The sequence below is a fragment of the Equus caballus genome, chromosome 15 (genome assembly GCF_041296265.1).
Source record: "Equus caballus isolate H_3958 breed thoroughbred chromosome 15, TB-T2T, whole genome shotgun sequence".
Taxonomy (NCBI): domain Eukaryota; kingdom Metazoa; phylum Chordata; class Mammalia; order Perissodactyla; family Equidae; genus Equus; species Equus caballus.
Genome location: NC_091698.1, coordinates 20,280,025 through 20,305,393, shown reverse-complemented (window position 1 = coordinate 20,305,393; position 25,369 = coordinate 20,280,025). Strand labels below are relative to the sequence as shown.

Here is a 25,369-nt window from a genome sequence, read left to right as displayed (position 1 = left end):
TGTTGGGAGTTGTACTTAGTGCAAAGCTGATTCTCTCCTGAATTCTTAGTGTTCGGAGCTAAAGATCTGGTTCTCACTCAGCCTCATCTTCTTGAGGGATTGTAGTAATGAATAACGTACTCCTTTGAATGTAAATAGTTTTGTGTGAATTCATTGCTGGAATAATTCAGAACATTTAATAGGTATATCCAGTAGTCTGGCACTGACGCTGTGATGGCTTTGTAACTTTAATAAGTATGAATTTTCACAATGTCATATTCTTAAGCAGTGTGTACAAATGTCTTTGAAAAGATCTTAAAGATCTTAAAGTGATTTTATGAAAAATAGCAAATTAGGGACATGTGCTAATTAAAAAAAGAAGGCCCTTTCTAAATGAACAACAGTAAGCAATTTCACAAATGTTTGTTAAGCCTCATTTATGTTGAAACTAAGAAAGCTGCCACCTCATGTCACAAACTCTGGAGAATATAGACAGACTCAGAATAATTTTACATCAAGTAAAGAAATGAGTCTTTGAGCCAATAATCAACTGTTTTGCTTGAGATGATGCTAAAATGTCTTAGGAACAAAAGAAGGAATGGAACAATGTAGAAGAGAGATATGAAGAAAATACAAGAAATATTTACTCAACAAAATGGAAGAATTCTTTTACTATAACTACTTCATACTGTCAAGGACATTTAAAAAAAGATTGGGTGAGGGAGAATTCTGTGAAACGGGATAAGACAGGAAGATAAGATTAAAAGAAGCTGTTAAGGAAAGAATTTTGAAGATAGACCAATGATATAAAAAGCTAAAAATTCAGAGTGGCTGCACAATTGACACTGCAAAAAAAGGGGTAAAAAAACATGGAGTAAAGGCTTAAAAGTCATACAGAAAGCAGAAGAAAAGGACAAGAAATAAGCCTGAAGAGAAGCTGGTATGTATGGAGAACATAATAACAGATAATTAGTGTGATTGAAGAAGAAGAACATAAGTAGGTGAGAATTCAGTGGATATTGGTTTTTTCTGAGGTTAGTAGGAGAAATGCATTTAAACATTTTATTCAGAGATGTATAGGTGATCGCTGGTAAAATAAAAGTAGGCAGTATATTGTCTACATTGCCAGATCAAAAGACAAATGAAGAAAACTACAGACCATATAGCAAAAGAAAGAAAACAGGAAGGAAGCATAAAGAAAAAGATAAATTAAGATGCAAAATAAGACAGAATATCTATTAAAACTTGTTTAAATGGGATATTATCAAGTATTTAAAAAAATTCAGATTGGGTCAAAAAAAATCCAAAACCTAAAGTGATTCAATTTCACAGAAAAATGTGGGCAATGATATTCCAGGGAAATGCAAATAGGAATTTGAAAGGGCTACAGTGGTACAATCCAACAGAATTAAATTCAAGATAAAGGTATCGCATGGGAGTGGAACACTTTATAATGCTGATATGTGCAATCTGCCCTAATGTAGAATTCTCCTGAGCTAAATGGTGCCTTGAGTATACCACTGAAACATACAAAGAAAATACATAGGAAATGAAAAGATAATTGACAAAGGAGATGTTACAGATGCTGTATAGATGTAGATTTCTATTTCTTTGGTATTTTCCTGGCTTACATCCAGTATAAATGGATACTTAAAATTTTTTTCCTTTATTTTTTGTGTCTACACTTTACAGCCACTGCGTCATTGCTCTTGAAGTATTCAGTCCATCACACCTTTCACCCTTATTCTGCAGACCATCTGCTGTCCTATTTCACAAAGAAAACAATGGCAATGAGACATAAGTCACCTTACCTTTATGCCTACTCTCCCCCACAGACTATTTTGTTTCTTTGCATAGAAGAGATGTTTCTCATTCTAAACCTAATGGCTGCTCTTTCCCTTATTGTGATGGTATCAACATCATGTCCCACGCTGATTATTAACAGACTGTATCTCTAGCTTAGCTCTCTCTTGTGAGCCATCTGCCTCCTGGACAACTATCTCTCCTAAGGTGTCCATCAAGCATCTCAAATTCATCGTGCCCAAAACTGAACTCACCACTTTCCTCACTAATCTTGCTCTCCCTCTAGAATTTGTACTTCAGTGAAGGGAGCCATGTTCACTGGGAGACTTATTTCTTCTAAGGGCTGTGGTTGGTGATTGGTGGGAAGTGTACTGGATTCACCTGGATTATCAATGGGTTGTTTAGCTATGGACAAAAACAGTTAGTCATATTATTTACAAAACCAGCAGTGTCATCATCCTTTGGCAATGGAAGATTTGGGAGAATTACCTCTACTGGATGACTGCTATGTTTCTCTCCCGAATTCATACCTTTGCCATGATTCTTGGGGCAGGAAAAGTGTTTTCTCTTCACTTTGAATATAAGAAGCACCATTCTCCATTGTTCAAAGAAGACAGGGAATCATAAAAAATAAAAACAAAAGCCTGGAAAAAGTGAAAACATAAGATGATAAAACTACTGAGCTGGAAGGGTTGGTGCTGGTGGCCCTTGGCTGTGGGGAGAGGTGGCAGAGGTGTGAAGGCAGACTCTGCGTGTAAAGGGCAGGCTAACTGTACATGAGCAAGTTTGGGTCATGTTTTTACTCACTGATATAACACTGTATCTTTATAAAGCATCATAAGAAGATATAATTGTTGGTTAATAATGTAAAGAGACACTCCTCTCAGTTCTCCTGAGGAAAAATGAACTATAAAGTTTCAGGGAATTTTAAATTCCTCTTTCTTACTCATTGAAAAGTAGCAAGAAATTGTTTTATCACTATTTTAATTTGTGAGAGTTTAGGAATATAATTTTTACTATTAATTGAGTATTATAATATTTGTCCTGTAATTTTCTTCCATTTTCTATTGTAGCTGTGGTGACAAATTACTATTAGAGTTATTTGAATCTCTCCTTCTCAAAGAGATAGGGAATGGATGAAGGAGAGATGGTGCTGGTGGTGGTATGTGTAAGAGTTTTATGTTTATGAAAAAGGAAGTGAATGAGTTACTAAGAATTGTAGCTCTTGTCAACAAAAATAATCCATAACCAATCTATAAATGAAAATTTGGGAGTGTTTATTCTGAGCTGAAATCTGAGGACCATGGCCAGGGGCCTTTCTTCCCAAAGGAAGAAAGGGCACCAAAGAAGTGGGGTGCACAGAGTGGTTATATACCCCCAAACAGGGTGTTTCACATATGATTGAAATGTCCCTTTTACAGTAGTCGGGAGACTGCTCTGTGGCACAGCGATTGATGGAAACAGCAGGTGGGTCTGCTGTCTCAATGAACACAGCAGGGTGGCAGTCTGTTATCTCGAGCTGGGTGGTTACAGGTGAGCTGGGTGGTCAAAGGTGAGTGCAGCAATCAGTCCCTAGCCTAAGGAAAGATGCTTACCCCTAAGGAAATGCCAATGTGGGGGGAAGTTGCACCTTTATCTTAAGGCCATTTGTTCTTGCTATAGTAAATGTTTTAAAGCAGATATGCAATGCGTGCTCAACGGCCACAGTCAGGCCCTTTTGGAAAAAACAAAGTCAGGCCGAATTAGGTTTATACCAAATGGCTTCCTCATATACTTCAATATATCCTATTGCTTGCCATTTTTATTTGTCACTCTTAAAGTCTGAATACTGCTTAAGAGTGTTTAAAATTATCAAGGCTGGGATAAACGTTGAGAACCACAAATTTAAGATTATGAGAAAAGCCAGGACCAGAAAGATCTGTTCTAGTTATATGCGGCTAACTGAGTGCGGCCGAATGATCATTTGAAAACATTTTTCTGATTCTTTAACACCCTGTATTGCAGGTAAAATATTAATGCCTTGGGGGGAAATTCCTAGAATAAATGGATCAACAGCAGCAGGTGTGACATCATTACTAATAGTTCAAAATGATGTGAAAGCCCTTATTTCTACAGTTAGCATGTTGAACCAAATTAATAATAAGAAATCTTCTCAATGTTCAGTGAAGCAGTTTCTTCATTGTGTCCACTTGAAATAAGGACTGTAGAATAAAGTCTCAGACTAAGCTAAACCTGTTATTTCAAGGCTTTTAAAGATAGGCTGTATCTGTACCCTCAAGCAAGGTGAGTACCTCAAGTCTAGGAATACTGTTCCCAGGTACATGCCCCTTGGCTGCCATGTCTTCCACTTGCTAGTTTCTATCTGCATGTACATTGGCCTCTTTTTAAGGGGTGACATTCTACCCTTTGTTGCATGTGTCAGATATCACAACTAGCTGCTGTTGACCAATCAGTATCAAATATGAATGTTTGCGGTAGATAAGGAAGTAGGATCTCACTTACAAGTATTATCATCTTTAATCAGTTAAAATGCTAGTAGTTTAACTACTTTGTAAAAGCAGGCTTTTAAAAGCAAGCTTTTGAGCAGGGGACAATTTCTAACAGCTTTCTTAATAGATCTTTTACCTTGTTTCCAGACTCCTGCCAACTGAGTAGCATAATGAAAAGACAACTGTTTGAATATCTTGTTTTATTTAGAGACAGTGGCTTATAAGATCAATGTTTAATTTAAAATCTTTTCTTTTCTTTCCACTTACGTTTTCTGCTAGATATTAAGGCTAAGACACACCACGGTTGTATCAACAAAGAAAAATATTGCAGCCTTGAGACGTGAAACTTACACGCTGGATTTTATTAAAAAGCAGATTGAAGAGTTCAACATAGGAAAGAGACATTTAGCCAACATGATGGGAGAAGATCCGGAAACCTTTACCCAAGAGGATATCGATGTAAGTACAGTTACTCTGTTGGGAGAGTAATTGCTGTAGAGTTTCCGATATTGAAAGCACTTTTCTTCGGCCTGAGTCCCGTAGCTCTGGGGAAATTTTAATCAAATTGTCAGAATAAGGAGAAACGCCGCTGTACTTTGCAAGTTGGAACTGTGGTTTCAAAGAGAGATGCTACTCTGTATTTGAAGCATTATAAAGTATGGTGAGTTTTGGATTTTAACTAGAAATGGATACTTTCCCTGTTTCAAGGCATAGGAGCCACTGTGAATGCTTACACAGGATTTGGAAACATCCTGTTGTGTAGTCTTAAACTCAGCTTTCTTAACAAACTGATAAAACAAATGGTAATGGGAATGTAGTCAAGTTTATAAGAAATACCATAGTTAAGCCTAAACCCAGTGTTTTTATCAACTTAACTATATATTTGAACTTTCACAGTGAGGGCATACTCTAAGTGATTAGAGAATTAAGATTAGAACTCTACTCTGGTTCCAGTCTTGAATTATTATAGTCCTGATAAAAGTAGTAATAATCAATAATGCTTTTTTACTAGACATCCTAGGATAGCTAGCAAAGGAACCTAAATTTAACATCTTTGAAGCTTGTTCTAATTTTTAAAAAAGTAACATAGAACACCCCATGGTGCTTCATATTTATTTGAGGAATAACATCTTTGTATAGATTTAACATTTTATATGATTTTAAATATCTCATTTTAATCATTTTATGATTTTACACATTTTAGTTTAATTCCCGTCTTTTTGTACACTTTCCTAATTATTTGTAAATGGTACTTCAGTACTTAAGGCACTAGACCAACATTTTTGACTGAACTAGAGGGATTTCTTGTTGCCCTTCTAGGTCTGTGTGATTTAGAGTTATGGACTTCGTAGCTGCTGTCCTGTTTTTGAATCTTATGGTAATCTGGACAGTGTTTAGGGATATTAAGAAAACTTTCCCTTTAAAGCACTAATTTTGTCATGAGTAATGTAGGTACTGCTCCATTTTTGGAAGAGGAGACTGAGGCATAGAAATAATAAGCATCGTGTCTACAGGGAAGAACTCTCAGACTTTAAACTCCGAACTGGTGCTCTGTCTTTGTATGTGCCTCATTTTGTAGATAATGGACACCTGACAGTATCCAGACTGTATTACGCAATTTTTAGCTAGATAGCTGCATACTCAAAAAAGTGTGATTTTCAAGAAGAATTGAAGAAAAGGACAAAAACAAAATAAGATCTTCTTCCCCAGGTATCCTTTAAAAAGATAAAAATAATGAGTATCTTGGCATAATAGTCGTACTATAGATTTTTGTTTTCCAAATAGAAATAAAATCTCTGTTCCCCTAAATCTTCTCTCCTGAGACAACTTCTTTGCTATCTTCTTTCTTTGTTTGTAGTAGCTGCTTTGTTGAGATGTGAGTCACTGTCCATCTAAAGAGTCCAGTTCTCCGGTTTTTTGTCTGTTCACAGTTGTGCAGCCGTCAGTCTAATTGTAGAGCATTCTCCTCACCCTGAAATGGGCACTTTATCTCCTTTAGCACTCACTCTTCACTTCCCCATCCCCCCAGCTCTAGGCAGCTACTTTCTACTTTCTGTCTCTATAGATTTGCCTATTGTGGACATTTCATATAAACAGACTCATACGATATGTGGTCTTTTGTGACTGGCTTCTTTCACTTGGCATGTTGTTTTCAAGATTCATCCGTATTGTATCATGTGTCAGTAGTTTATTCCTTTCTATTGCCAATGATTTTCCATTGTGTAGATATACAGGCTTACCTCAGAGATATTGCAGGTTCAGTTCCACACCACGGCAGTAAAGCAAATATTGCAATAAAGCAAGTCACATGAATTTTTTGGTTGCTCAGTCATATAAAAGTTATGTTTACGCTATATTGTAGTCTGTTGCGTGCAATAGCATTATGTCTAAAAAATGTACATATCTTAATTAAAAGTATTTTAATTAAGTATTTTTGGCATACTTGATTGCCAAAAAATGCTAACCATCATCTGAGCCCTTGGCAAGTTGTAGTCTTTTTGCTGGTGGAAGGTCTTAAAAAGAATGCAATATCTGCGAGGCACAATAAAACGAGGGTACCACATTGTACCACATTTCTTTTTAATCCATTCATCATTTGATGGGCATTTGGATTGCATCCATTTTTGGCTACTATGAATAATGCTGCTATGAACATGCTTGGAAAAGTTTTTGTGTGGTCATATTTTTCACTTCTTTTGGCTCTATACCTAAGAAACCATTGCTAATTCAAGGTCATAAAGATTTAGACTTAAGTTTTCGTCTGAGAGTTTTATAGCTTTAGCTCTTACGTTTAGGTCTTTGATCCAGTTTGAGGCAATTTTGGTATGTGATGTGAGAGGGGGTCCAGTTTCGTTCTTTTACGTGTGGATATCCGGTTGTCCCAGCAACATTTGTTGAAAAAACTATTGTTTCTCCATTGAATTGTTTTGTCACCCTTATCAAAAATCAATTGACCTTACTGAAAATCAAATTCAAGGGTTTATTTCTGGCCTCTCAATTATATTTCATTGATCTATATGCTGGTATGACACTGTCTTGATTACTACAGCTTTGTAGTAAATTTTGAAATTGGAAAATGCTGGTGCTCCTGCTTTGTTCTTATTTTTCAAGATCATTTTGGCTATTCTGTGCCCCTTGAATTTCCATGTGAATTTTAGGATGAGCTTTTCAGCTTCTGCAAAGAGCCAGCTACGAGTTGGTTAGGGATTGTGTTAAACCTCCAGATCAATTCTGGGAGTATTGCCATCTTAATATTAGGTCTTCTAATCTGTGAACATGGATGTCTTTCAGTTTGTTTAGATCTTCTTTAATTTCTTTCAGTGATGTTTATAGTTTTCAGAGTTTGGCATTTCCTTTAAGTTTAATTCTGAGCATTAATTTCTTTTTTTAATTCTCTTGTAAATAGAATTGTTTTCTTAATTTTGTTTTTGTATTCTTCATTGCAAATGATAGAAATACAATTAATTTTTGTATATTGATCTTGAATTCTACAACCTCGCTGAACTCATTTACTAATTCTTAGAGCTTTTAGTGAATTCTTTAGGATTTTCTATATATAAAATGTTGTCACCTGCAAATAGAAATAGTTTTACTAGCTTCTTTCTAGTCTGAATGCCTATTTCTTTTTCTTGCCTCATTGCCCAGGTAGAACCTCCAACAGTGCTGAGTAGATACAGTGAGAGTGGCTCCTCGTTTTGTTCCCGATCCTAGGGAAGGAGTCCAGTCTTTCACGATTGAGTTTGATGTTGGCGCTGAGTAGATACAGTGAGAGTGGCTCCTCGTTTTGTTCCCGATCCTAGGGAAGGAGTCCAGTCTTTCACGATTGAGTTTGATGTTGGCGCTGAGTAGATACAGTGAGAGTGGCTCCTCGTTTTGTTCCCGATCCTGGGAAGGAGTCCAGTCTTTCACGATTGAGTTTGATGTTAGCGCTGAGTAGATACAGTGAGAGTGGCTCCTCGTTTTGTTCCCGATCCTGGGAAGGAGTCCAGTCTTTCACGATTGAGTTTGATGTTAGCGCTGAGTAGATACAGTGAGAGTGGCTCCTCGTTTTGTTCCCGATCCTGGGAAGGAGTCCAGTCTTTCACGACTGAGTTTGATGTTAGCGCTGAGTAGATACAGTGAGAGTGGCTCCTCGTTTTGTTCCCGATCCTGGGAAGGAGTCCAGTCTTTCACGATTGAGTTTGATGTTAGCGCTGAGTAGATACAGTGAGAGTGGCTCCTCGTTTTGTTCCCGATCCTGGGAAGGAGTCCAGTCTTTCACGATTGAGTTTGATGTTAGCGCTGAGTAGATACAGTGAGAGTGGCTCCTCGTTTTGTTCCCGATCCTAGGGGAGGAGTCCAGTCTTTCACGATTGAGTTTGATGTTAGCGCTGAGTAGATACAGTGAGAGTGGCTCCTCGTTTTGTTCCCGATCCTGGGGAAGGAGTCCAGTCTTTCACGATTGAGTTTGATGTTAGCGCTGAGTAGATACAGTGAGAGTGGCTCCTCGTTTTGTTCCCGATCCTGGGGGAGGAGTCCAGTCTTTCACGATTGAGTTTGATGTTAGCGCTGAGTAGATACAGTGAGAGTGGCTCCTCGTTTTGTTCCCGATCCTGGGGAAGGAGTCCAGTCTTTCACGATTGAGTTTGATGTTGGCCCTGGGTCTTTTGTAGACGCTCTTCCTCAGTAATAGGAAGTCCCTTTCCATACCTAGTTTGTTGAAAGTTTTTGTCATTAGGAGGTGTTGGGTCTGATCAAATGCTTTTTTTGCTTTTATTGAGATGATCATATCTTTTATTAGTATGGTATGTCACATTAATTTGGTTTTTTTTCTCATTTTCTTTATCTTTATTAAATTAAAATAGAACTTCCATGTTATTGTTAGGACTAAAGAGAGAAACATAAGCAAAAAAAAGCTTATGACATAAATCACATAGTCAAGGGACCAGCCTGCTGGCATAGTAGTTAAGTTCACATGCTCGGCTTTGGCGGCCCAGGGTTCGCAGGTTTGGATTCTGGGCACGGACGTACACATCACTCATCAAGCCATGCTGTGGTGGCATCCCACATACGAAAAATAGAAGAAGATTGGCACAGATGTTAGCTCAGGGCCAATCTTCCTCACAAAAAAAAAAGAAAGAAAAAAATCAAATAGTCAATTATAAAAGACAATCTCATTTTACCTATAGGTTTGTTCTGGGAATGATGGAAGCAAACACAGATTTTTGTTTGTTTTTTAACATTGTTCAATGAAATATTACTTATTAATAGCAAAATCTTTAATATGACTTTGAGCTAACATAAAGTGTTAGATGTCAGTTAAGACTCACAAGAATCAGAGATTTTTATCCTGTATCAAACTTAACTAATACTTTAAAGGATACAGGTTTTTAATTTATTTATTATTTTTTGTTTTTGTTTTGAGGAAGATTAGCCCTGAGTTAACTGCCGCCAACCCTCCTCTTTTCGCTGAGAAAGACTGTCCCTGAGCTAACGTCTGTGCCCATCTTCCTCTACTTTGTATGTGGGACGCCTGCCATAGCATGTCGTGCCAAGCGGTGCCATGTCTGCACCTGGGATCCGAACTGGCAAACCCTGGGCCGTGGAAGCGGAACGTGCGCACTTAACCGCTGCACCACTGGGCTGGCCCCTATTATTATTTTTTACATTAATTGATTTGGATATTAAACCAACCTTGCATTCCTGGAATAAATCCTACTTTGACAATGTGGGTAATCTTTTTTATGTGTTTTGGATTTGGTTTGCTAGCATTGTGCCTGAGGATTTTTGTGTTTAATTGATACTGATTTGTATTTTTCTTGTATTATCTTTGTCTGATTTTGATATCAGGATAATACTGGCCTCATAGAAAGAGTTGGAATGTGTTCTATTTTTAGAAGAGTTTGAGAAGAATTGGTATTTAATTCTTTTTTAAATATTTGGTTGAATACATCAGTGAAGCCATCTGGGCCTGGGATTTTATTTTTCATGGTAGTAGTTTTTTTAAGTTATTATTCTGTTAGCTTTTAAGGATGGTCCTCCCCTCTCTCCATGTGACTTGTGTGTCCCTGAGTAACTGTTCTCAGCAAGAGGATCTCACTGCCCGACTGAGTTTACCACTGTAGCACTTTTGAGCATCTCTTTGCTATCCTTTTGGATGTACATTGGGCATATTTAGCTCGCTGAGAGAAACAGAATCATTCAGCTCTTTTGTAATTCTATCTGAAGGGATAAACATTTTCACAACAAGTATTTAAATGGATTTTGTTGTTTGGAGTGGTTAGTTCATTGCTTGGGTGTTTAATCAGAGTATTATTTTGGGGTGTTAAAATTATTTTCGTGAGGATTTAATTTCTGCAGAGTAGACATGGCCTATAATTTAATTCAATTACCTAGTTAAAAGTCTAGGCTCACTGTATAGTGTTCACATGGGTAAATCAGGTGCCGTTGTATTCAGATTAAACCGTTTGTTATTTTATGTTTTTTAGAAACTGATTTTTCCATACTACTTAACCAATTGCTAAAATAGTGATAGTTAAAACAATCTACGAAATGCATTTAAGCAAAAATATTTGAAATTTAAAACAATTTTTTTCATATATTAAAATATCTTTAAATGTTTTTTGTTAAGGTGTTTACAACGGACACACATTGGTGTCTCCATCTAGAGTGTCCTTTTTATATTATTTAGAGAAATCTAAGAGGGTCCTATTGTTCAATCAGGTAGAAACAGTATGTTTAGTTCTAGTTCTTAAAATATAGAATTGTTTTCCAGAGAAGATATGTTTAACATCACTATGTAAATTTGAGAGGTGACAGCTTTTCTGTACTTTTAAAATTGTGCACGTGTATGTGTGTATATATGCATGTGTGTATATATATATATATATATATATATATATATATATAATAGGGTAAAAGTAAATTGATGTTATTTTATGTCATTGTGCTAATAGAATATAGTGAAAATCTCCCTTGGATTTAGCCAATAATGTAATGAAATGATGAATTAATATGAAAAAACATCCAGTTGCTTCTTTAAATTATGTAGAATCTTCTAAAATGAAGCTGAATGTCTTGGGTTGTGAGGAATATGGATGCAGGACATGTAGGACTTTGTTGTTAAATTGGTTTTTTTCTTAATCATTATAATTAAAGTAATATTGTAGAAAGAGGCAGAACCTGGGATTAGCAGATGCCTTGCAGTGTCACTAAGTAGCGTTGTAATGTTTAGCGAGTGACAACACTCTGTCACTTGATTTTCTCATCTCTAAAATAATGCCTGCTTGCCTACCTCAGAATATGACTAAGGAGCTTGAGATTCATGCAATGTGTTATTGTTCTCACTACTATTAATTGTGATAGATAAAATCTACCATAACTGGAATCATTCGCTAGTTTTCTAATTGCTTTTGTCACACAAATCTTCCCTGCCACCTGAGAATGAGTGCTGGGGAGAGTTACTGTTGAGTACAGCGATGCATTGGTGAGCCGCTTAAACTGAGACTGCAGTGTATTGTAGGTTGGTATTTTGTCTTGCCCAGCTCACTGTCCAGAGCCCTGCGTGCAAGTGAGTGTTGGAAGTGAATGCTAGCCGTTTCCTTGACACCAGTGACATAACTGCTGTGCTAGACTTTCCTGCAAGTGATTAATCTGCTTCACTAAATCTCACATTTTATATCAATTAACTCTGGCATTTTATTGAATTTAGTGGACGCCCTTTGGCATCTGAGTAGATGTAAAAGCAAAAGAGGACAGTGACAACCAACTGTTACCAAAGCATTAGAATTATATACCCATTATGGTTCCTGTTTTCAGTTATGTTTTTGAAACTATTATTTTTCTAAGAGGTTTGGCTGTGTATATAACCTGAAAGAGGCAGTACAGCTGATGTGTTGTCTTTAACATTTCATACTGACAAAATGCTTAGTGATTTCTAAAGACAAAAATAACTAATTTGACACTCAAAGCCAGGAAAATGATTTAAGCTTCCAGACAATCTTTGGAAGAACGTTGTGATTGCTATTATATATTTAGAAGTTATAATGATGGGGCCACCCCCCTGGCCAAGGGGTTAAGTTCACGCACTCTGCTTCGGCAGCCCAGGGTTTTGCCAGTTTGGATCCTGGGCACAGACCTAGCATCACTCATCAAGCCATGCTGAGGCGGCATCCAACATAGCAGAGCCAGAAGGACCTACAACTAGAATATACAACTATGTTCTCAGGGGGCTTTGGGGAGAAGAAAAAAAAAGATAGGCAACAGATGTTAGCTCAGGAGCCAATCTTTTGAAAAAAGTTATAATAATATATTTGGCTTTTAATATATAAATTAAAACTAGATACAGTAATTTTTCTCTTATTTAATATGATCAGGAAATTAGGTATTTCACGAAAGGGAATTTTGTAGATAAGGGAAAATGATTTTTAATTGTTATTTGTAATGAAAGATACCACCACTTACTAAAAACCTCCTGTATATGTGCAAGATGCTGTCTGGGAGCCTGATATACATTACCACGTTTAATCTTTATAAAAACCTTATGGGATAGGTATTTATTATTGGGGAAATCAAGGCTGTACAAGGTCTTTCTGTATCCAAACTGTTTTTTCCACACTTTCAAAGATTAATTTTTTTGGTAACATTTTCTACAATAAATTGTGGTCTCCTCAACCCTGTTTCTTAGAGGATAGTGCATATAGTTTACCCTCAGCATTTACCCTCATGCCTCAGGGTTTCTTTTTAGTGTGCTGGTTAAACTGATGCCCCGACCCAGGCTCAGAGTGCGTGCTGTCCCTGTGCTGACTGGCCTGGCTGTGCTTTCTCACTGACTCCTGCCATCTCCTTTGCTGGCAAGATGTCCGTGTCTGTGTGTCTGCCTCGCCGCTCTCACCTGCGTCCAGCCTTCTGGCATAACTAAACTTGTTAGGCATGTGAATTAAAACCAAGAGCCATTGGACTCAGCATGAGGACCTGTGTGCCCTTCCACCAAGTAAAATCATGAATTTACGTCAGCTGTTTCAGCTCATTGTAGGCGTTTGTGTTGATTTCTGGGCTTACAACTTTATTGTAGAAGGTTGAGCTTGACTGGAAATCTGGCCTCTGGCCTCACTGAGTGCAGCATATATAACTTCTCTGTGAAAATTACACCTAATTAATCTTACATGCTAGTATTCCTTAATTTAATAAGGCTTTTAAAGAGAATACAGATGTGGGTTGGTAAAATAAAAAGAAATGTGACATAAAATTTTATGAATAAAAATAACTGTCACTGTTGATAGTTACATTATTTAGAAGACTTTATTACAATTATTAACGCTACAGCATTTCATATCTGCTAGAAGTTTCTTTTTGCAAAATTATTTTGCTATATTTAATGTTCAATCTTGGTATTAAATTTATATGAAATAATTACTATTCTTAGTTGGTGAAATAGCAAATAATTGAAAAGAAATTAGTCATGGGCAAGCATAGATTTTCTCCATTTCACAATAGGTTGATTTATTTTTATTTTTAATTTTTATTGAGGAAGATTAGCCCTGAGCTAACATCTGCCACCAATCCTCCTCTTTTTGCTGAGGAAGACTGGCCCTGAGCTAATATCCGTGCCCATCTTCCTCTACTTTATATGTGGGACGCCTGCCACAGTATGGCTTGACAAGCAGTGCCATGTCTGCACCCGGGATCCTAACCGGCAAACCCCGGACTGCCGAAGCAGAACGTACAAACTTAACCGCTGCGCCACTGGGCTGGCCCCCACAATAGGTTAATTTTTTTTTTTTTTAAAGATTGGCACCTGGTCTAACAACTGTTGCCAATCTTCCTTTTTTTTTTTTTTCTGCTTTTATTTTCCCAAACCTGCGCAGTACAGAGTTGTAATATCTTAGGTGCAGGTCCTTCTAGTTGTGGAAGTGGGACGCTGCCTCAACGTGGCCTGATGAGCGGTGCCATGTCCGCGCCAGGATTTGAACCCTGGACCGCCGCAGCGGAGCGCACGAACTTAACCACTCGGCCACGGAGCCGACCCCGGTTAATTTTTGCCTAATTTCTTAAGTTACATTGAAAAGGGAGAAACCATCTATTGCTCTTTCCCACTGACCCACTATGGTGCTACTGGTACCCTTCAGAAGGCCGACAGGAGGAGAAACGGTCCCCCTCCCACCATCAGTAGTGTCTCTTGTGTGTTGCCGAAAGTACTTAAACACATGCTAAATATTTTGAAAATAGATCTTCATGCTCTGTTTCTCAACTCTTACTCCATAAACCTTTCCCAGGTGAGTGCTTGATGTTGATCGGTGTTTAACAAGTATTTTTGGCTGTAACAGTATAGTTACTGTGAGGGGAATCTGTCAGATGAAGGTTGAGCTGAGTGGGTTTCAATGTAAAGCAGTCACAGTTTGGTTAAAAGAAGATTCTGTGTGTATGGAAACTGTAAAGAAATAAGCTTGATAGTGTGAAACAGAGGCAAGGCAGAAACAGTTTGCCTCAAATAGAAACCCAGGGCTAAAGGCTGGCCGGGTGACGAGTAGTGCCTCAGTGCCCCCGGGTTTATGGACACGGTAACAGCTCGTTAAGTTGGAGTAGACATTGGAGTAGACATTCTATTGCTAATCTGTTTACTATTGCTGAGTCTTTGAATCAATTCACGTATATCTTCCCAAATTCCTTTTCTTGAATTCATGCTGTAAACACACTGAAAAGTTGAGGACCACTGATATTTGCATTTCCCTTTTTGAATTAGGCAGTATCAGTTATAAATTTTAAGTTGGAGACATTTCAGTTATATTAAATATTATGAATACAGCACTGCACTTGCATTTCCTAATGTCTTTATTTGGGAATTAAAAGTTAAGTTCTACATTACTGTAGAATTTCAGGAAAAAAGCCAGCAAATTGATATATAACACTGCTGAAATCTACCAATTACTTTTTAATTGGTATTATAGACCTCATTCTGAAACCAGAATGTTTTATTCTCCTAAGTGTGAATATGCTGTATGAAGTTTCTCTAATTGATTTGCTGCGCCCATTCCATTTGATGTATCATTTTTCACAATATTTCATAATTTGTGCTCATTTCTAATGAACAGAGTCGTTAGGACAGGCATGTCTAAGTACAACTGACAGCTAACATTAGGTGCCAGATGCAGTTTATAAAGCTATGTAGAATGGTAGAGAACAGTTTAAATAAATTAGCACCTGTACATTAGTCTCACTTGCTGGTAATTTATAAGCGAATCAGTAGAGATGACATTTAGGTAAGTCATTGATCAAGTTAACAGCTGCAAACCCACTGCCCAGCTGGGATACCTAATTAATAGAGATTGCATTCCTGACCCGGTGCTTCTCTGGGTTGAGTCTGCGATACTTTTATACTTTGACTTAAGCCTAAGAATATCGTTAAACACTTGTTCATTTTAAGGAGCCTTTGAATTACCAATGTTCTAGTTAAAATCTAAAAAAGTAGGAAGCATGTTTACAAAAGAGAATTACCTTACTCCGTGACTTACTTGAATTAATTTTCAAAAATTTACGGTCCTTATTTTTGTCAGCATTTTTTGTTGTTTGGGATTCAGGTAAACCGTGCTGTATATTAGACATTTCTAAATAAATTTCTAGAGGGTTCTATACTTGTCATTAAATGTATACTCCAATTATTTTTCCTGGAAGAAGCAGGGTTTTTGTCTTTTGTTTTTGCGACAACTAAGCATTGAACCTAACCAATGTAACAATTTTTTCATGTGACATTAGTTTAAAACACCTAAGTTGACATTAGCTTAAAACACCTAAGTTACCAAGTTGAATTCTATGTAAATTCCAGAACTTAATATAGGAAATATTAAGCTAGAACTTATTATAGGAAAATGCCCTTTGTTTTCTATTCCTGTGGCTCAGATTTTCTTCTGAGTGAAATTAAAACTGAAAGATTAAGGCATCAGCAACCTTAGATCAGAGGGCGGCAATGCTTTTGTATCTATTTCAGGTATATAGTCATGAAGGTGTGAATACCAGTGTGCTAACTAAGGCCACATCCAAAGTCTGGTTCCCGGAATGAGAAAAGGTCTCAGGAAACACAAATGCTAAGCCTAAGACGAATAAAAATATTGGGCTAGTAATATAGTTTTCAAGCTTCTTGAGGAATCATTCACTGAGTCCCACCCGATGTACATATTTTTGTTTTCTGCTTTTGTGGGAGGGTTGGGTGTTTCGTAAAATAACCATTTTTTCGTGCATATTGTTTAGAAGTGGAAAAAGTATTTATTTCAGATGATTATGAAATTTCTGTTAATTCTGTCATGGTTAGAAACTTGGTCCAAGTGGGCCAAACCGTAATTCAGATGTGAAATGCCAATTTTCCTCTAATTTTAAGATACTTAAGGGCCTAGACCATTTCCTGCTGGTGGTTTTTCTCCAGAGCCTGGTAAGTGGGACACATGCACGGGGGAGTCAGAGAACAGAGCAATTGACAGGTCCGTTAGCATTAGCAGAGAGACAAGTATTTCCCTCACCACCTTCCTCCAATGGTTTTCTGGTTGATTTAATTTCACCTATCATAATATTTAAATTCTGCATTTTTTTATCATGCTAATATAGATATTTCTGAATAGCATATCAGGAAAACTGCTAAAAAAATACTGAAGTATTTTAAGACTTTGTTTGCCTTTGTGTTTCTCATTTTGTTTTCTAGTTATACTTCTGAAGCTTTCCCATCCAAATTTTTACCTTTATTTAAAGTTTTCTGTGAAATAGCCCTTCTGCCCCCAAACATTTTTGTTACTTATTCTATATTATAATTATCTTATTTGAAATACCTTCCTTAGCTTTATGTCAAATTGAGAAATTGTATTTTTAGTTATTGTGTATTTTGGGAAGCCCCAAGCACTCGAGTCAGTCCATGGAAGAATTTATCTTCCATGAAATGTTTTCCCAGTGTGGGACAGAGGCTTTCGAGTGTAAGGAGTGAGGATGAAGTTGGCCGTCGTCTGCAAAGGGAGCTTGGGGAAGGTTTTTCAGCTTCTGGCTTTTGAGAGAAACTGATTGAGGAAACCAAAGGGGCAAATTAGTGAGGGTAAGGGTAGAGATGGAGAGTTAAATATTGTATTCAGAAGGGTTTGCGCAAATGTCTTTCTACTAAAATATAGCTAGCTAGTTGTTTTATGGAATCCAGACCACTTGTCTTGTCCAATTGTCCCACGTTCTGGCTTTCTCATTGCTTCCTCATGATCAGATTTAGAATGTATAAATGATACTACTTATGTGATGTTATATACTTCTCATAGGCTCACACCAGGAGGTACATAGTCAGTTTGTTCCACGGTTGACTGTGTGTCTGATCCCTTGGTTAATGTGGTGACCACTAGACCTCTTTATTTTAAAAGTAAGTTTTTCCTTTTGTAACTAGTAAGTAATCTGTAGGATGGTATTTTTGAGTCCGTGTGAATATACTATTTCCCAATGACCTTTCAGCCGGTGACTTTAGCATCCATTGATGATCCTTGCCTGAAAGTAATGATTACTTTGGAAGTTGTAAAACAATGATTTTCTACTACTGTCATTCCTTCTACTTTTAATTGGTATTGTTCTACAAAGAGGCTTTCCTTTGCTCCTTGCACCCCCCGCCCCCGCACCGTGAGAGTATGTGTATGTCTTAATGTATATATGTACACTCTTAAACATAACATGCCCACATGCTGAGTATGTTATAAGGTATTGTCATTGCCTTTTTTTTTTTTTGATGTTCAAATTGTTGCAAGTTTGGCCACTGGGAGCCCCTTGAAGCTGGCTTTTGTGTCCTTTTGAGCACTTCCTTGTTTTCTGGCACAGGAAGATGTCTCAGGTTCATTTTTACTTTCCCTGCCTTAGGCCTACAATCAGCTATTTCTCCAAGATACTCTGTCCTTATACTAGAAAATTGTATTTAGAAACCAAGATTTGGATGCTAGGGGCCACATATTGCTCCTGGAGTTCCATCGCTTCTATGCTCTTTCAGGGGACAGAACTAAAAAATAATATTTTAAAAATATTATAAGAATAATATAGGAAATAATATTTTTTAAGGATCATGAATTGGTATTGATTTTTCTGATTCAAACTTAACATTACTTAACATTATGTTTCTTCTTTTATATGTCTATCTCTCTTCCTACAATAAAATTTTGGTCACCATAAAATTAATATATTTATTTATTTGCTTTATGCTACAATATGCACAAAATACTTCAGAATTATAATGTTTATTCACTCTTAGCAGTAAGCCTACCAAGTAAAGTTGAAGATTTCTTTGCAGTTATTTTTTGTTGTTAGAAATTAGGTTCATTTGTTTCTATTTGTATTAAGTTTTAGAGTTTCTTTTGAAAATTTTAGTCTTTAATATGTACAACATTTACATGCTTCAAAGTTCAACTGTATAAAAAAGTATATCCAGAGAAGTCTTAGTCCATCCCTGTGCCCCTCACCCTGCTCCCACCCATCCCTTCATAGATAATGATTTTTGTTAGTTTCTACTTTGTCCTCCCTTTGTGTTTACAAAAAGAAACCTATGTATATTTTTTTCCTATTCCAATGTGTGTTTTCTTATTTCTGTTTTTCTTTTTTACACCAATGGTTGCATTCTAAGTACATTTCTTTTGCATCTTGCTTTCCTCCGTCTTTTTTTTTATGGCTGTAGAGGACTTGATTGGGTAGATATACCATCATTTATGCAGCCAACCTTTGTGGTGGTGTTTGTTGTTGTGTGTGGATTTGGGGTTCCTAATATTTTGTTCTTATAAATCAGTGAATAACCTGTGCTTATGTTGTGTTGTATTTGTTGGGATGTATCTTCAGAGTAAATTTGTACAAGTGGGAGTGCTGGGGGAAATTTATATGTGGTTTTGTTAGATAGTGTCGAACTTCCAAGTGTAGAGGTTGTACTGTTTGACACTTACACCAGCAAGGTGTCAGTGTCTCTAAAACGTTGCCAAGAGCGTACTGTCAAGCTTTTGAATTTTTGCTAGTCCTGTTAGATGAGAAGTGTTATCTCAATAATTTTAATTGCACTTTTCTTATTATGGATACATTTGAACCATATTTTTCTTTTTTTCTATGTAGTTTTTAATTGGTCAATCTTATTTTTTTTGCTTCTGAATTTAGAGTTGTAGTTAAGAAAGCTCTTCCCATATCTAGATTATAAAAGAATCTGCCCATGTTGTCTTATAGTACTCGTGTGATTTCATTTTTTATGTTTAGCTCTCTGGCTCATTTGGAGTTTATTCTGGTGTCTGGTGTGAGGTTTGGATCCAGTTTTGTCTTTTTCCAAATGGCAATCAAGTTGTCTCAACATCACTTATTAAAAAGTTTACCTTTTCTTCAGAGAAGGAGGGAGCAGCATCCTTGGTTTTAAAAAGAAAGTAAGTTCACAAAATTAACACTCTGATATTTGATCTAAGGTGTTTTTTTAGTGTCAATTTTATTGCCAAAAGACTGAATGAGAGAATGATGCTTGACCCAGAGACACACCTGGGCTCTCTAATATAGTTGAATTTATATCCCCAGAATTAACTGGCCTCTCCTTTCAGGGGCACAGTGCGGTCCAGCACATTTGCTGTGTGGATGGGCAGAGAAGACCCATCCTGAGAACAGGCTTTGTGAAAGAGCAGCACTGTGTGCTGTGTTTATGTGAGCTGCCAGTTCAGCTGAAGTTCACATAGGGTGCTAAGATCCAAGGCCACAGACTTTTCATCTGACACCATTCAACAAACATGAAAATGCATGTTTTTGGTTTTTGTTTTGCTTTCAATTGCGAGGAGGCATACTGAAGAAGACACTAATGGCTTGAGCAGTTGTTCTCAAGCTGGCGGCGGTACTGCTTCCTGGGAGGTGAAGGGCCTTTGGAAATGTGTGCGGGGAGATTTGTCACAAGCGCTGGGGATGTTACTGGCACAGAGTTTTGGAAAAGGGCCAGGGATGTTCAATGACCTGCATTGTAGGGACAAGTTACCTGCACCGGAGTGGTGACACTCAGAATGCCAATAGCATCCCCATTGAGAAACAGACATTTAAGAGAACTTGTTTGGAAAAATGTAGTTTAAAAACTTCTCACAGCTTGTAGGAGAAGTTCAAAGAGCATCTGAAAGCACTGAGTGTCGCAGTGGCTGAGACTCAGAGCCTGCCCTTTTCAGTGCTCTGTCTTGGATCTGTCTACCAACTGGGAGTCAGAATGAGTGCTCTCGAGCACATTGCCACAGAGGTTGTGGAGGAGCACCTCCAGTTTTCCCTTAAAAAAGAAGAGAGAGATGATTTCTGGTGTCACATTCATGTTGGAAGCTGACACTTGAAAATTGTTAATAACTAGTTTCATAGTTAAAATTTTTTTTTTCTTTTGGGGGATGTGTATATGGTAATTTTATTATCCCATTTAAAAGATTGTGAAATGAGATTATGTACACAAAACTCTTAGTTCGATGTCTGGAACAAAGTAAGCACTCAGTAACTATTATTCGTAACATTAACTTGTTTTATGACCATTGTTGATTAACCTTTGTGTGTATTTTCAGAGAGCTATCGCTTACCTTTTTCCCAGTGGTTTGTTTGAGAAGCGAGCCAGGCCAATAATGAAGGTAGTTATCTTAATTAATATTTTTAAAAATTTCACTAAGGTTTATATGTTACGGTAATTATCTAATGCACTTTTAATTTATTTTACAGCATCCTGAACAGATTTTTCCAAAACAAAGGGGTAAGTTTGCTGAAGAATGACATAAATGGTTCTTTCTTGACTGCAGTCTTATGTGACATACCAATCGTCATGTGAGTGTTGTGCAGATGCAGTCCTATGTCATGGTAGTTGTGAAGTAGGTAAAAAATATTTTATAACTAATAATGAATGACTGGAGTTTATAAACTGTTTCTTTCTAATTAAATAATATTAAAATTAGATCGGATTAGAATTTATGCTTATACTACTGTCACACTAATTTATTTGCGTTCTAACATGCCTTTTTGAGGAAGAGTTTGGTACAGATCTGCTGGAGACTAATTCAGATTTTTTACATGAAAACTTTTAATTTTTCTTTATTTTGGAAGTATATTTTCACTGAATACAGATTTTCCCCCCTTTTTTAGTCTTTGGTTACTTTATTGATGTGATTACATTCTCTTTTGTCTTGCCTTGTTTCTGATGAGTGGTTAGCCATCATTCTTATCTGGACCCCTGTTTTCTCTGGCTTCTTTTAAGATTTTCTTTATCTTTAAATGTGTAAAATAAAATCTTGAAGAAAACATACAACAAACTTTAAGATTGCCAGGAAATAGGGTATTTACTGTTTTCTAATTTACATTAGAAGCCTCCTATCCAATGAGGACTGGTAGTAGTTGTCAGTTAATTTAAAAAGTATTGAAGCTAGAAATCATTTCTTAAAAATACTCAAAATATAAATTTATATTTATTTATCAATCTTTTGCTGTAACCCTAGAGGTTTTTTTATTTGAGTCTGTATCTGTTTCTTTTGCATAACTCTGCCACTGATGCATCATTGAAGTGTTTTAGTTTTGATTTCCTTACAGTGGAGTAAAGAACTTAAAGAAGCTTCCTAAGACATCTGGGTGCAGAATGTTTCTGTATTTCTACAGATTATTCCCCTAAGCACGCTAAAGTTGAACAAGCCTTTTTTTTATAGTAACTTCTATTTCTAAAGCATTCAGCTTAGCTTTCATATAAGTAGCAACTACCTTTTCTGTTTTCACTCATATTTCATCTGTTTTGGGAATAAACACAACTGACTATTAGTACTCAGCAGCAGAAATGTATAGAAATACGAGAGAATAGCCTGGTAGCCACAAATGCTCAGTATGCAGGCAGCATTAGTATGTTTTAGAGTTGATTAAATGGAGATTGGTAAGAAAGCAGATATTTCTATGAAAAATTTGTTTGTTTTGCATTGATGTTTCTGCTAGGTCTTACCTATGTTCAAAGATGGGCATTCTATCATTCTATTGCTCCACTGTGCTCTTTAAAAATAACTTTTATTTTGAATCTTGTTATAAATATTTTGTCTTTTTATAAATATGTTCTATCTTTTGTATTTCCTCAATTCTTAGAAAAGGTTGATTATAAGCTATAACATCAATTTAATGAGTAGCTTTTGGGTAAATAATAAATGAAGGCTATATTAAAAGTGCACATCAATTTTAAAGATGCAGCTCAGTTTTATAGAAATAAAACTGTATGCACAAGGCACAGTAACTTATACTTAGTGGCTTTTCTGTAAATGTAATGACAGTGATTTTTTTTTCATTCTTTTAGTGGCTCTTCTACTTTTCAACCTCTCCATCTCCTCACTTACGTCTCTTCCTTTCTTTGTTCTGTCTGTCTCTTCTGGTTGCATCTCTTGTTATACATCGGCTCTTCTAAGACTGGTTCTTTCTTTAAAATTATGGCAGCTTCTCAGTATTAGAAGTTTGTTATTGCTGTCAGCTGGAATGTAGTAACTGAAACTTCTGTACCCTGCAAAATGCCCATGTATTATTTTGGAAATGTGTCAGTGTTGGTAGGATTTTCTTACATTGCAGTTAACTATATTTAACTATATTTAAATGGTACTCCCTTAGAATTAGCAAAATATTTTTTGCCAGCTACCTACCTACCGGTTTTGCTGTACTTTGTAAATATAGGACAAACTGCTTTTTTTATATTGAAAATGTCAGTGAATTTTAGATTTGAATAGAGTATGACACTTGTGCTACCACTTCACTATTAAAATATGGAAGCTTCCAGGTTGAGTTAATATAAAAACCCTTCTCTTACTATTTAAAGCAAGTGATGAAAATATTGCAAAAACCAAAGATATATGCTGGATTGATGACCGAAGCAAGACAGTAGCACCTAAAACTAGACAAGATGAAATTCAAAGGGGTTGAGGAATGTCTCAATGAGACAAGAATGTTAATTTATATTGATAAAACGTAATATCCATTAAGTGGATTTGACGACCATGAACCTTTTTGTACCAAGCATTTAGCATTGAAATGTTTAAAGCAAAAGCTGTTAACTAAGGCTCTAAAGAATTTGAATAACACAGCATGATTTTATAGCTACAGATACAAGTACAAAGAATATATTTTCTATGCAGATGCCAATGGAATATTAATAGAATTATGAAGTAACAGGTCATAGAGAAAACCTAACAAATTCCAAAAAGTGGTAATTATATGGATTAGATTTTCCGACTTAAAGTCAATAGAACCATAAAACTGTTGGGTTACAGAGGAAATAAAAATTGAAATTACAGACTATTGAGAAATATATGAGAATGAGAACAGTTTACATCAAACCCTGTGTGATATGGACAGTGTGTTATGCAGAGGTAAACATACATTTATTAGACGTTAAGAAAGACTAGAAATAAGTGAACTAAGTATTCAGTTCAAGAAGGCAGAAAAAGAACTAAAATGATGAACAAAGTGAAGAAATTTAAAAGAAGGGATAGGATAAATAAAACCAACTAGTTCTTTGAAAAAGCCAGTGAAATTGATAACTTCTGGCAAATCCGGTCAAGCATAAAAGAGAGAAAACATAAGAGGACGATATCAGTAAATTTAAATAATAACATTCAGAAGATCTTTTTAAAGTACAAGATTGTTATGGGTGACTTTATTCTAATTAATTTGAAAAATATCCTAAATAATAACAGTAACCATAACTAGCATTTATTGAAATTTAGAGTGGGCCGGGCACAGTTCTAAGTGCTTTGCACATCTTAACTCGTAATCTTCACAACAGTTTTATTAAGTAGATACTCCTGTTTTCCCCATTTTACAGGTGTGAGAATTGAAGCCTCCTGAGAGGAGTTCACCAAGGACACACAGCTAGGAAGTGGCTGAGGCGGGTGTAGGCAGGCCCAGGCAGTTGTGACTGCAGAGCACCACCACACTTCACTGACTCTCAGACAGTAGTTTAAAGAAAACTAGAATTCCCTGAATCGTCTTAATCAGGAGAATGGTGGTTAGACTGAAAATAGGGTCCAGAAGGTTTTGTCAGTGAGGTCTGTCACACCTTGAAAAAGCCTATAACTTTTATATTATGTAAACTGTTGCAGATCAGAAAAAATAATGAAAGCTTCCAAATTCACTTAAAAGGCTCATACAGTTATCAAATCTGGACACAAATTGCATAAAAAAGAAACTTATGGTCTATTCTCATTGCATAAAATTATAGCAACCAAATAAAGCATTATATTAAGAGAATATACCGGAGGACTTTTTTCACCCCAGGAATATAAGGATGGTTTGACATTAGGAATTTGTTAATGTGATTCTCTTTGTTCATTGTGTCGGGGAAAGAAATATTTCCATAGATGAAAAAAAAGTCATTTAACAAAATTCAACATTTATGTTTTGATAAAAACTCTAAAACTAGAAATAAAAAGAAACTTAGTTTGAGAAAGACTGTCGTGAGAAACAAACACATCACATTAAAAAACATATCATTAGATTGCTTTACATTAAGTTCAGGAATAAGACAAGTATGCCTATGCTTGCCTCTGGTGTTCAGTAGTGCTTTGAAGGTCTCAACCAGTGTGATTCAAAAAGGAAAAGAAATTAGGCATAAATCAGTTATTATTCACAGATATTATGATTGCCCACTTAGAAGATATAAAACCATAAACTGTATATTAGAATTACGGTAGACTATCATTATTTGGGTATTTGAATATTGGAAACATCCAAACTGATTTGTTTTGAAAGGTTTTTAAGTGATAATCTTTTATAAAAACATTCCACAGTATAGGTGAAGGGTAAACTTGCTAATCATGCAGACATCAAATGAGCGTCCTGCCAGTTGATGACAACGTGGTGGTCAGATCCACACACCTTAGTGTGGAATGGAGCGTACTGATGATCTAAGGAACGTTATGGTCTCATTGGTAACGAGTAAATTGTGATCTTTCTCTCCCTTTATTTTGGTGGACAAGAACTGTTTTAAGAACATTGAATTCCAGCTGTACAAATAGATACCTGCATACACACAGTTACATACATGTGTGTGTCTATCTTCTATTTCTTTTTTTTTTCCACCATTGTATTCTGTACACTTCTTACTCATCTTTGTTCTTGTCCTAGATCTACAATTAAATTATTAA

At 36.3% G+C, this 25,369-nt stretch overlaps 1 protein-coding gene across 1 annotated transcript in view; it reads left to right on the top strand.

The window, feature by feature from the left end:
- The window catches only part of MRPS9 (mitochondrial ribosomal protein S9), a 73,310-nt gene that overhangs the window by 14,035 nt on the left and 33,906 nt on the right, over positions 1-25,369 (top strand). The window contains exons 4-6 of the mRNA XM_001488266.5: positions 4,551-4,730; positions 20,786-20,848; positions 20,937-20,967. Coding sequence (XP_001488316.1) covers positions 4,551-4,730; positions 20,786-20,848; positions 20,937-20,967 — 274 coding nt within the window. The remainder of the gene's footprint in view (positions 1-4,550; positions 4,731-20,785; positions 20,849-20,936; positions 20,968-25,369) is intronic.